This window comes from Podarcis erhardii, assembly GCF_964252035.2.
Source record: "Podarcis erhardii genome assembly, chromosome: 2".
In the NCBI taxonomy this organism is placed as follows: Eukaryota; Metazoa; Chordata; class Lepidosauria; order Squamata; family Lacertidae; genus Podarcis; species Podarcis erhardii.
In genome coordinates this window covers 2,620,254-2,633,596 of record NC_138498.1, presented here as the reverse complement: position 1 = coordinate 2,633,596, position 13,343 = coordinate 2,620,254, and the positions used below count along the sequence as shown (strand labels likewise).

At 47.2% G+C, this 13,343-nt stretch overlaps 2 protein-coding genes across 8 annotated transcripts in view; one reads left to right on the top strand and one right to left on the bottom strand.

Moving 5' to 3' along the window:
- Positions 1–12,867, top strand: part of PDE1B (phosphodiesterase 1B) — a 144,168-nt gene extending 131,301 nt beyond the window's left edge. For all 6 annotated transcript variants that reach the window (XM_081851749.1, XM_081851746.1, XM_081851745.1 and 3 more), the window contains 3 exons: positions 2,427–2,563; positions 3,861–3,979; positions 5,354–12,867. In XM_081851749.1, the coding sequence (XP_081707875.1) occupies positions 2,427–2,563; positions 3,861–3,958 (235 nt within the window). In that variant the 3' untranslated portion in view covers positions 3,959–3,979; positions 5,354–12,867. The remainder of the gene's footprint in view (positions 1–2,426; positions 2,564–3,860; positions 3,980–5,353) is intronic.
- PPP1R1A (protein phosphatase 1 regulatory inhibitor subunit 1A) overlaps positions 11,227–13,343 on the bottom strand; it is a 74,907-nt gene continuing 72,790 nt past the window's right edge. For both annotated transcript variants that reach the window (XM_081851885.1, XM_081851886.1), the window contains exon 7: positions 11,227–13,021. In XM_081851885.1, coding sequence (XP_081708011.1) covers positions 13,018–13,021 — 4 coding nt within the window. In that variant the 3' untranslated portion in view covers positions 11,227–13,017. The remainder of the gene's footprint in view (positions 13,022–13,343) is intronic.

The window sequence follows — 13,343 nt, the reverse complement described above, 5'->3', positions numbered from 1 at the left end:
TAAGGACAAGCCAGTTTCCTGATACAGTGGAACCTCGGTTTTCAAACGTAATCCATTCCGGAAGACTGTTCGACTTCCGAAACGTTAGAAAACTGAAGATCAAAGGGCAGTCAGCAAAATCCATTGACAAAATGGAGAAACACGCCTTGGAAGCCATTTGAAAATGGAAGCAATTACTTCTGGATTTTTGATGTTCAGGTTCCGAATTGTTTGTCAACGGAGACGTTTGAGAACCGAGGTTCCACTGTATTCTGTTATGCTGTTAGTTCAGCCTTCTGCAAGCTGATGCCCTCCAGATATTTTAGAATTAAGTCCCGTCAGGCTCAGCCATTATGGGCAATGGTCTGGGATGATGAGAGTTGTGGTCTAATAACATCAGGAGCAGGGGCGGTCAATGTGGACTACAACTCCCATCAGCCCCTGCCAACACAGCCAATGTTCAGGGATGATCAGCACTGCAGTTCAACCAGCCCTGGCCTGGAGGGTATGCATGTTGGGGGAGTCTGCACAGAGTTTAGGGGCAATGCAGATGTGAGCAGGCCTGTTTCTCATTGAGGAAAGGAGGGTGTGGAGTTTAATACCCCGCTCCACCAATAGTGCCCCTGGATATACCCTTTTATTTTTCCAGTAAATGCATGCTTTTCATTCACTCCTATGCAGGAAAATAATACAATAGGAACAGAGCAAGATGCTTTATGCTAGGTTACATCAAGCCCACAATTTTTCCTCTTGGCTGCTGTGGCCAAGTGCTGTGGGCACTTCCCGTCTTTGGCAGACTAATTCTCCTTTAACTGGAGCTGCCAGGCTTTGGACTTGGTACCTGAGCTCTAGACTCTCCCAGGATGCTGGTTGGCCCAGCCATTGCGGATGTGGATGGGGAGGCAGGGACAATGCATCTTGCCAGGGACCAGTTTCCCACATTGAGCCTGCTTGTCCCAGTGCTGGGGATTTGGGGGAAACAGGGCTGGTCCAAGTCCGAGGTGAAGGCCAAGATGGTGCCCCCCTGCCCCCTTCCATGTATAAGGAATAGCGGCTGAGTCTTACTTCAACACTGTCAGTAGGAAAGTGACCTCCACAGCAGCTGGGGGGGTGCCATGTGGCACACACAGCATGCCTAACCCCTCAGCAACTGCCACCTGAGGTGGCTGCCTCATTGCCTTATGGGAGGGCCGGCCCTGGAGGGGAAGTTCAGCTTTTGAAGAAAAAGACGAGTTTGGATTTGATATCCCACTTTATCACTACCGGAAGGAGTCTCAAAGCGGCTAACAATCTCCTTTCCCTTCCTCCCCCACAACAAACACTCTGTGAGGTGAGTGGGGCTGAGAGACTTCAGAGAAGTGTGACTGGCCCAAGAGCAGCTGCAGGTGGAGGAGCGGGGAAGCGAACCCGGTTCACTAGATTACGAGTCTACCTCTCTTAACCACTACCCCACCCTGGCTCTCTGAAGCATGTTTGCTGTGGGAGAGTCAGCCAGCCTTCTTTCTTTTGAAGAATAATAGGGGCTTTTTTCATTTCCCATCCCTCCCTGTGAGTTTTGGGGGGCTGTGGAGTGCTTCCCCTCTTGACTGCCTCTCGCCTGCTTGTCAGGGGAAGGCAGCGAGGACCAAAGGGAGCCTGTGTCAGCCTGTGAGATCAATCGGAACCTTTCAAGGTGCCAGCTCTGACAGAGCTTGTGCGTCCCCAAACTCCCGTGAGGCAAGCGCCAAGCAGCACAGCCAGCGGCAATGTCGGGCTTCACATAAACGGGCCCCTTTGTAGCTGGAAATTGCCTTGGCCTGGCTCACCATGCAGGCTGTTCTTTGTGCACCTGGCTTGGGGATGCCCAAGGGAGAAACATGGATCCTTCCGCCCCCCACCCCCCACCCCCGCTCCTCTTCCTGTCTTGGTTGTCACTCCCAAAGCTGGGCAAGTTCAGAGGAGAGTCTTTAATTTGATTTGATTTTTATTTGTGAGTATTACTATTTTTTATTTTATTTTTTAAAAAAGAATACCTCCTCCCTTCCAGTTTGAAAACGGAACAGGGGTGGGGAACTTGTGGTCTTCCAGCTCTCATCCATTCCAGCCAGCCTGGCAAGTAGCCAGAGGGGATGGGTGGTCTGGTCCAGCAACATCTGAAGCACCCCAGGTTTCCCCATCCCTGACTTAAAATGTACAATACAAAATAGGAGTTGGGGGCGGGGAGACTTAGAGCAGTTGATTTGCTACACAGAGATCAAGGCTAAGTGAGGGAGTATAAAGTGGAAGCATGGCCAAAATCAAGGAAGTGCTTCCAGGGGCCCTGAGTTTGTCCCTAGAGGGACACCAGGCAGCAGTCCAGCCAGCATGACTGTCTCTGGCCGGGCGCTGCGTGGCAGGAACAGCCCTTTACGGTCCTTGACTCTGGGGATTTGCAAGCTTCCTCTGATGGTGTATCTCACTTCTTGCAGTTCCCACTGGCGCCAGCCCTCTGTCGAGGAGCATGCTGAACTGGGAGAAATCAATGCTGACATCAACAGCTTCCGCTCCACCTGGACAAAGTACATCCAAGAGAACAAGCAGAAGTGGAAGGAGCGAGCTGCCAGTGGTATGGCTTGACAGTGGGGCAGAGGGATGTCTTTCTTTGTGAGTAGGGGACAGATTTAGTTGTGTTGGATCAATTTTCCTGGTCAAGTTTGTAAGGGAGCTGTGGTCAATACTGCCCCTTCCCCAAACTGTTAATAAAAAATAAAAAATTGTGGGCTCCATGACATGCATGCGCATGTAATATGTAAATTCACCCCAAACATCCACTTCCTGACCTTGTAACAAAAAGCCCATTAAGAACCAGCCCTTGAACACAATCTGATTGCCATTGATGTAATCATTCTTTCTCTTAATTCCCATTTGCATCTTCCCTAATGCCTCTCTAGCTGCTTTACCCTTCTTTAGATTTCTCCTTTTCTTGTATTTTCTCCCTTCTGACTTTGCTCTTTTTTAGATCAAGTAGTTGTTTTATCTCAGTATATTATAAAAAAAAATATTTTCTACTGGGTATGTTTTTCTGTATATCTTTGAATAAGTATTAATAAATAAAATTCAAATAAAATAAAAAGAGGGAGCCACCACATAAAAGGCCCTGCTCTTGCCATGCCTCTCCTAATGCTATTGCCGTGTTGTATTCATGTCCCGCTCTTCTACGGTAAGGACAATAAGAGCAGCTTATAAGCAAGAATAAATAGAAAAGTTAATATGTAAATCCATCAACGTGACCGATAGATTATTTTCTTTAAAAAAGTAAACAAACCTAACACTAGCATTTCCTAATCTCAGTTTATCCAGTTCTTGAGCAATGTATGCTTGTTCTGGTATTCACACATCAATTGGTACTGGATGGTACATTTAAAGCACTTTTCTACCACTTTAATAGTCATGGCCTCCTCCAAAGAATCCTGAGAATTCTAGCTCTGTGTGGGGTCTGTGTAACAACTCTCAACATTCTTAACACGCTACATTTCCCAGGTTTCTTTGGGGAAAGCCAAGACTGTTAAAGTGGTAGAAGAGTGCTTTAAATGCATAGAGTGGATGCGACCCAAGTTCTTTATGGCATTTCCCTCCCTTCTTTTGGACCATTGACAGGGAACCTTTGGCCCTCTGGATATACAGTAGGTACTCATCCCTGAGTACTGGCAATGCTGGCTGGGGCCAGTGGGATTTGGAGTCCAAAGTCTGTAGGGGGTTCACAGGTTTCCTGTTCCCTCTCCTTTTTCAGGGCCTACATCTTCCTAAGGCCCCCTCGTCTCACCTTACCTGCACCCTCCCTCTTCCCGACCTTCTGCTGGGTCTCTTGATCTTGGCACCTGTACCCCCAACCCCCTGATGCTGATGCCTTTCCCCCTCCTTAGGAATTACAAACCAGACATCCATTGACGAGCTCTCACCCTGCGAGGAGGAGGCGCGCACGCCTGGAAACCAGCACAATCAGAACGGCAACGTGGAATAGCACAGTCCGTGAGGGAGCAAGGTGAGTGCTTGCTTGCCTGCTGATACAGGGGGGCTTCTAGGAATTCTAAGAGAGCTGGGAGACCAAGCTTGTGACGCAAATCCCCATCATATTTGTATTTCCTGATTTATATGCACAGATGCAAATAAATTTAAGATTGAGGGGGTTGGAATCTCACTGGTGTTTTGCATCACACTCAGCAGGACTGTAAGCCAAGTTTGTATTTTTTAAATAATAAAAAGGCTAAGATTAAAAAGTGGGGAGGGGAAAGAGATAGGGAGTCTAGGGCCAGTACAAAAGAACTGGGGTCTGGGGCCCCTGGGCTACCCCCTAACAACACCCCTGCATTGATGACTTGCTTGTCCCAGAACAGGGGTGGATTTAATGAACCTTAAGCATCAGGGCCCCGAATCCCAGAGGGACCCCAAAAGTGATTAGTCCACATTGCCTAATTTTTTGGGTGGGGGGTCTAGTAGACCCAAATGGAGTTGCACAGCTTAAATTGATTAATTTTTTTGTTGTGTTCATTTCAACAATCCCAAAGTTTGAGAGTTAGTAGCACAGATGTTGTAAAGGTGTGGTGATCTGCCATGGAACAACCCCAGTGAAGAAGAGAAGAGTAGTTACCCAGATCTCGTTGCTGGTTGTGAAGGGGCCCCATGACAGTCCCCAAAATGCAGGTTTGCCACTGTCCCCGAATTTCAATAATCCAAGCCAGAGGGGCAGGGAAGAAGAAACAGCCCTGCATCAAGGAAGCTGCCGCCTTCTTCTTGACATAGCAGTTTTCTGTGCAGAGGGTGTTTGTTTGTTTTTAGTGGCAGAACATTCAGGTGTGTGAAAGAACACCCCACCTAGCTAGTTTTTAATAAGCAATAATTGTGCCCCAGATTTTTGCAGCTTAGTGGTATAGTCCAGATGCAGGCTTATTACCTGAGAGCAAGGCTGGAGAACGTGCGGCCCTTCATACATTTGTTGGACTCAGCCCTGGCTAGCAAGGCCAATAGTCCTAGATGATGCGAGTTGTAATCCTGCAACATCTGGGGGGGGCAGTTTCCTCAGCCCCACTCTAATGCAGGGTTCTTCAACTCTGGGCCCCCCAGATACTATGGGACTACAACTCCCACCATCCCCAGCCACCTTTAACCAATGATCTGGAATGATGGGAGTTGTAGCCCAACAAAATATGAGGATCTGCCCTGCTCTATTCAAACTCAAAGTATTGCTGTTGCTTTCTTGCTCTTATTTTCAAAGGTTATTGTTAATTTTGTTATTTCCCAATCAGAATTATTTTCATGATTTAACTCTGGTGGAAGGTATGAATGGCTTCCTTCCTATCCAGACCATGGACACGCTCCTGACTCTGACTCTTGAGGCTGTTTCTGTTTTTCCTGGCAGGTCTCCGACGCAATTTACTCCAAAGTCTTCAATACCATCGACAAAGCACCATTCGCACAGGGAGGGAGCCTCCCCAGGCTCGAGAAGGGTGTGACATGAATGTGACCATCAATACTACTAGTAATAATATTAATAATGATAAATGCAACTGTTAATGAGTCAACAATGTCAACATCACACAGCACCCACTGCCTGCCCCATCCCTGAGTTGCAGAGAATGAGAGAGACACATACCCCCCCCCATGTAACTGTTAGAATTCCTGCTCCATGATTGCAGTCATGGGATTTTTGTCTATCCCATCCCCCAAGCACCAATGAATGAGCAAATGGCCTCGGCAACACTGAGGGCTTACACTTACAGCCACCCTCCCCCTCCCTGCTGTGCCAAACGGGCCGGATAAGGCTTCTCACTGCCAATCCAGCGAAGTGACTGCCGAGACCGCTGCCACATTTTTTTACTGTATTGGCTGAAATTGCACTTTGGAGGCGAGTGTCAAGGCAATGGAGGGAGAATTGCACCCCTGCATGATCAGTATGGCTCCTAGCTGGCCTCAGGGGTGGACTAAATTAATGGCATCTCTAAGAGTCCCCCCCCCCCCCATGTATGAGGTTCCACCTGCAGTTCTCCTCCTGGGGCAGTTTGCCGACATCTCTCACAAGCCTAGTCCCTTGTATCAAAATGTGTATGCCCTATACTCAGCCTCCCATTATTATGAAGCCAGATCAGCCAGCCTCTCTCAACTCGTTAAAACATTAGATTGGCTCAGATCTGCTGTGTATCGAATCTCACATCTCTGGAGCAATAGTTATATTGCACAGTGGAATAGCTCCACCCAACCCAAGCCCTAAGTGGATGCCACTGCCGTCAACTGCGGTTCCACTTGTGAGATGAGATTTAGGCATCTGTTGGAGAGTCGCAGGCACCCATTTTTCTGGCAGCTACTTGGTCACATGGGTTGGGGGGGCGTGAAGAGGAAGAGTTGAATTGCAGTTCCTCATCCTATCCATAGACTGAATCCATTCTGTCTGCCTATAGGGGATATGCAGTATGGAAGTTGGATGGACCTTATGCCTGCTGGTTATTCTGCAGCTACTGGGTTCTGGGCATAGATAGCTCACAGGATGTCCTAGTGGTGCATCTTCTATGGACTGATGCATTGATCTGTGCATTCGTGGGATCTCAAAAGCCAGTTCATGGGCTTGGATGGTCTTTAGTTAAGGACCCTGTTTCCCTTTTTGATTGATGCAATCATATTGCTGTGTGCAATGGAGATGTGAGGCAGGCTTGTATGAATGTGAAGAGAGGAGAGCAAAGGGTTTTGCAGATCAGGACCAGGGTTTAACATGAGCCAGAATCCATTTTTAATGCTAGGGCTTTGCTGAGTTCTGGCTACAGACACCCCCACATATCTTCCAGAAGGTATGTCTTCCAGGTAAGCTTTCTAGGTAAGCTTGAACCTCAGCATTCATCCTCTCTCTCTCTTTCAAGAAGTGAGCCAAAAGAGAATCAGGGTTTTGGATCCTCATTGGAATGTAGCTTGAGGCTGAGATGCATCGCAGAACACATACATGGAGCATCTCTTGTGAGTTCCCATGAGATTTGGGGTCATCTGTTGAGTTAAAGGGTTGAACTGGCCAGTTCCCAGCCTGGAGATGTCTTCCTTCATGGAATGTCAACCCAAATGCTGCCCCTAGAAGCTGATATAACACAGTAGTACCCTTATGTACGCTTCCTGGCAACCTAGCAGTTTGAAAGCACGTTAGAGTGCAAGTAGATAAATAGGTACCGCTCCGGCGGGAAGGTAAATGGCATTTCCGTGTGCTGCTCTGATTCGCCAGAAGTGGCTAAGTCATGCTGGCCACATGACCTGGAAGCTGTACGCCGGCTCCCTTGGCCAGTAAAGCAAAATGAGCGCCACAACCCCAGAGTCATCCGTGACTGGACCTAATGGTCGGGGTCCCTTTACCTTTACCCTTATGTTACTGTGGATATGTTCATCTGCAGCAGATATAGGGGACCTGTGGCCCTCCAGATGTTGCTGAACCACACCTCCCATCAACCTTGGCAAGCGTAGCCAAGGGCCAGGGAAATGGGAGCTGATGTTCAGCAAGACTGGCAGGCCAGAGGTTCCTCACACTCTGATCTATAGCATAAGGAAGTATAGTATTGGAAATAGAGGTCGTCAGCAAGAAGTTGAATGACATGGTGAAATCGGGTTGAGAGACAAATTGAATGCATGGTGAAGCAACCACATGATGCTTCAGCACTTGACAATCCATGTTCTCAATATTACCATGCGACTTGACTCTAAATTATGGCAGCAAGTGACTTGGAGAAATTATGCCTTAGGCCAATCTTTACATTCATATATTAAAGCATATGGTTCAGTCTCATGAGGGCTGTGCCACTGTAGAATGCCCGCTGAAGGATTGGCAGATTAAATGCTCCCTGGCTCAAAATCCCTGTCTGTGGAAAGGTAGCATGTCAAGGAAAGGAGTTTCAACATGACTTCTTCCCAATACGCTCAATTGTCTCTCAATCTGTGTGTATCACACACACACACACACACACACACACACACACACACACACGAAAGCATTTCAACCACTTTGTATGGTTTTTTAGCTACAGGGTCCTGAGCACCAAGTAAATGCATGAAACATAGACCTGCATCCACACACTGGGCTGATTGGTACAGGGGCTCCAAGAACAAAGGAAAAGGCGGACCGTTCTGACTTATTTTAAGAATACCTCAGTGTATTCTGGGGCAATGTGGCTAGGCATAATGACATGAATAAGCTTTCAGGCAGAAGGAGAGAGAGGGTTGCATTCAGTGCTAGTCCCCCTCAGAGTAGACTAACTTAAGTTCATCAGTTTCATTGGCTCTGCTCTGAATAGGGCTAGCACTGGATACAATCTCCAGAGACTGTAGTCAGGTGAGTTGGGGGTCTCTGGCCAAGAACCCATTTTGAAGCTGCTGAAGGTGTGCAAGAAGTGAAAAATCTCCCATGTTTGTGGCAGGACAGGATGCCCCCTCCATTCCTTCACAACCAATGTCTGTCCTAGCCTGAAATCTCTCATCATACGACTTGTGTGCTTTGGGACTCACTTCCTCCCTAGCTGTAAGCACTTGGAATGGGGACCTGGTTGAGAATTTGCTCTTTGGGGCTTCTTCAGCTATGACTTCCTGTCCGGTGCTTTGAATTCTTCCCCTGAGACTTAATGAGGCTGAATAAGGAATGTCAAGGGCTGGAGCTACCTTTACCCCAACTCTGCAGTTTCTTCCAGAGTGTCCAGCCTAGAAGAAACTTGCAGCTCCCATCTCCAGCCTCTTTGTCCTCCAACTCCCAGCCCCAGAACTTTGTAAATATCCTCTTTGTCAACACATTTGGTCCGTGGAACTCTGTATGTGTCTGTACCTCGGACATAATTTTTCTACCATGCAGTAACTCTTCTTTCTTTTTGGTTTTGTTTCTTGAACTCCGATTCTTATATTATAACAGCTCCATACAATGCAGAATTCCAAATTATGCGCATGTAAAAGAAACTTAATAAAAGAATAAAAGGAAAGTGATGATCAACAACAGCAAATAAAAGGGAAGGGGAAGAGACACAAATGGCTGGTTCTCCTGGTTTCTGTCCATCAGAAATACCACAATAAGCACCTTGCAAGCAGGGATGGATGCCGCAGCTTGTTTCTGACTTGTGTCCTTTTCTCATGTGATCACCGATTGTCCATTGAACCCCATTTCCCCATAAATCTGGTTTCTTTATTTAAAAATGCCCCCAGAGTTGCATTTCAGTAAGCAGTTTTAGGAGCCTTGGAAGCTGCCTGACCGTGTCTCTCCAGGACTTGAGGCAGGGCTCTCTCCCCCAGGGGGTTGCTCTACCACTAAGTGCCATTCCCTAAAGTAGTTTCTCAAAATACGCATTTCCAAATGCATTTAATCTCAAAAGACGGGTTTTAAAGCCGATCTCGATGCTTTTTCTGAGCCAAGAAGTACAGCACCACAATTGCATTCCAATCTGAATTTTTGTCCAGGAGCTGTAGATCAAGTGAGCCTGTATCACAATGTGAAAAGATCAAATTCTTCAAGCATCTCGGCTGGCAAAAGGCAGTGTCAAGGCTTGTCAAGGCTTGATAAAGAGGGGATGATGATTGGCGGTGGGGAGGTTCTTGCAAAACAGCCCCTGTAGAATGAAACGGTTATGTGATGGGAAACAGCTGCTGAAACAAGCCCCCCCCCCCAGTAGCCGGTGACAATTGTCAGGGTCACTGTGTTATATGTATGCAGTGAGAGTCAGCAGGAGGTGTGATGGTGGTTATGGGGAATGACCCAGAGACTTGATAAGCTTATTAATGGGGCCCCAGAGCCATTGCATGCAAACTGAGTGTCAGTTGGTGGAAATTCCCAGTCCTGAAAGGGAGACTCAACCTCCTTCTGGATCCTTCCTGCTCAGCTCCTTGGCCAATATAGACTCTCAACCCACCTTCGCTGCTTTCCATTTGGAGTGGGGATGTGGCTGCCACTTTTATTGATCCGCAGGGTCAGTGAGGTCGGCCCATTAGCAATTTCTCCCATGGACTATCCCTACCATGTTTTAAGCAAATCTGTGTGTGCAATTACTTGTCACACAGGTAAGAAAATGAGTTGCATTCCGGTGTAAATGGAAAGCTATGGTTGGCCGTGAGTCTCTGAGCTAGTTCACACATAGTGCTAAACCAAACCACAGTTTAGCACAAATGCATGCACACATTAGTGTTTCTGGAAATTTCAATAGTTGCCCTCCAGCTCAGGTCCCCCTGCTGCCGTCATGAGCAGCATGGCTTGGTTTAGCATTGCATCCAAACTTGGGCTCATGGTGTGTCTGGAGCAGGGGCAGAGGAAGGGGGTGCAGTGGGGGTTGGTCACCCTGTGTATCACCACTGAAGGGGGTGATAAAACGCAGAGCGGCACTCACTGCGGGGCCTGCAGTGTGCCCATGCCATGCGTCACTCCTGGGAGAGATGCAGTGGTTTGGCTCTGCACTGCCTCAACGGTCTGCCTGCTGCCTCCCCCCAGCTGTAGGACAGCTGAGAGGGAGGAGGCAGGCAGACTCCTCGGAGGCCCCGCAGAGCGCCCCGCCCCGGCTCACCCTGCTCCACAGGCGGCTGGCCCTGCCCCCGGGCGCAGGGCACACACGCCTCCCCAGGACCCGATTGGCTTGGTCTGGTCTGGAGTGAGGCAAACCGTGAGTTTGGGTTCAAAAAACACTCCTAGCTAAACCATGGCTTAGCTCGCAGCAGCAGGAGTACCAGGAGAGGAGCACAGCTGCTGTGAACTTCTCTCTAGCAACCTGCACACTAAGCCATAGTTCATATTGTGAATCATTGTGTGAAATTCAGGCATACCTTTAGCTCTACATCTTTATGCTGCACACAAAGTTAAATCAGAACTGGCAAGTAGGATAGCATCCACATTTCATTTAGTCACCAAAGTGTCAGCCAGGACTGCACTGGGACTCCCGGGTGTCAGTTGTCCTCTTCCTTCTCATTTTCTTATTTTGATGGGTTTGTCCCCAGACACTGTCAGGCAGAATCTCTTCCTCTCAAACACATCACTAAAAGAGAGGTGAACCTGTGGCCCTCCTGGTGTTGCTTTCATAAATCCACCAGCTTCATAGTTGTGTCTTCTAATAAGGAAGACAGGCTCTGACTCTTGCCTTCAGTGTCAGACGAAGATGGTATGTAATGCTGGCCGAGAGGCATTTTTGCAGACCAAGGAAAAACATCCTTGACAGCACTGCTGAGGCTGAAAGACGGAGCCCTGCCATGTTGTCATAGCAGCACACAAGCCACTTAGGGCAAACGAGTGATTTTGGAACTCAAAAACCAAGCAAAGATGACCCGTTTAATAAAGAAATAGAATTCACATGTGTGATGGGAGAAGAGAGCCCAGAATGGTGGTCCGGATATGTAAAACTCTGCCAACGATTCAGGGATGCACAATGTACAACTGATGAGAAACTCAAGTGGGATCTCTGATATCTCGGACCTGTGTATCTAGCCTGCAGCCACCCCTTTTGCGGGTGGAGCAATGAGTGTGTTAATAAAGGCATGCAGCACCTTTCCCCAACCTGGTGCCCTCCAAATGTTGCTAGAGGTACAATCCACCTTCCCTGCCCCATTGCCTATTCTGGCTGAGGTGGATGGGAATTGGACTGCAACAAAATCTGAAGGGTGATGACTTAGGGAAGGCTGGCAGGATAAAGGCCCATGTAATATTGAGGCTTTGGCTTAAAACACCAGTGTAAGAGCCACAGATCTGTCCTCCACTCCTTCGTCTAGGCTGCATTCAGCTGGTTTCTTTATGACAGGGAAGCCTTGACTGCATTTTCTATTACATAAGAGCAAAATTCAAAATACTGGTAGTATGTCTAGCATAAAGAGAAAAAATAGCTATTTCAAGCACTCACAACTGTGTTACTCTAACGTCCCAGGAAATAAGCAGACCTATTTTTGTTTAATGTGTGACAAATACTGGAGGTTATGCACACACGACTGAGGCCTGTAGGTTGTTTCAAGGGAGGAAAACCTGCTACTCTCCCAGAAGGCACTGTTGTATCTTGTCACTCCCAAAGAAAGGACAGCTCAGCTGGAGGAGCAATAAAGAGGAGGTTGTCATTTGTTCAGATTCCCCCCACAATGATAGGCAGGAAGCTTTTAGATGGCCGTCCAGATATTTTGGACTATAGTTCCCATTATCCCTGACTGCCTGAGGCTAATGGGACATGGAGTCCCAACCACTTTTGGAGGCCTCCAAGTTCCCCCATTCCTGCTCTACTTACTGTTCCCAACCTAGTTTCCTTCCAAAGCATGATAGGAGGAGCTGCAGATTTTCCCAGCCTGCACCTATCTATGGCTACAGTAGAAAGCAATAAAAAATTGTAGAAATCAGTACTGGACGGCTAGGAAAACATCACTGTAGAGTATAGAAAAATGAGGTCTAAGGGAATAAAATCATCTAGCTGGTGGCCTAGATCTCTCCCACAGCAGATGAAATAATGGTAAACCTATTTTTGAGCTGTACTACATAAGTGAGACTGCAGGTGGAAGCTTATGTGACTGAATGCTCTTCTACCCAACAACGACTACTACTACAACAAAATATTTGTATATAAAAAATGGCACATCAGAGAAAGAGCTAAGTTAGAATTCTCTGCAGTTCTTGGCATAAAGAAATCTATCGTGTGTGCTGGGAGTGCACAAGCATGTGCCTCACTCCCCACCCCCAGCTCTTAAAGTGGTTCAGCTCCAGGCATAAGACTTTACAAACTCATCTGCTGTTCTGGAGAACTGGGCCAGTGATAAATGTACAATATGGAGATTTCTCCAGCTCTGCTAACTAACAAACATACTCTCTAGTGCTGATTCACCTTTTTCTACTTCAACACCTAAAACATGAGCCCAAGCCCAACACTGAATAGACATTCTCCCCTAGGCCATTGGACATTTCATTTAAAAAGAAAGAAAGGGGGGGGACATTACAAACATCTGAACAGCCATTGAAATCTTTTTTTTTTAAAAAAAAATTCTTTAAAGAAAACTGCTGTGTGATATTCCCGTATGTAGGCATGAGCTCCGCCTGTGTTCAGACGTAACCTCCATTCCTGAAGCAGTGCATCACCTATGGAACAAACAAACAAAGTTTGTAGAACAGGCTCTTCAAAATGGCTGCTGAAGACCAAGGTTAGTTTTAAAGTGGAGCTGGGATATGCACAAGAGTTTAATTATTCTGTGACAAATGTGGCAAAGGTGTTTGCTATCTTGTCTGATACCTATTTCAATCATTACTTCTGATCACCTCATCTGAAATAGGGAGATCTAGGAGCTGGAAAAGATATAGAAAAAGACAATCACAAAAACCAAGGGTTTGGATCGTTTTCCTTACAAAAGGCAGGGATAGCTCACCTGTGGCCATTCAGATGTTACTGGACTACAACTCCCAT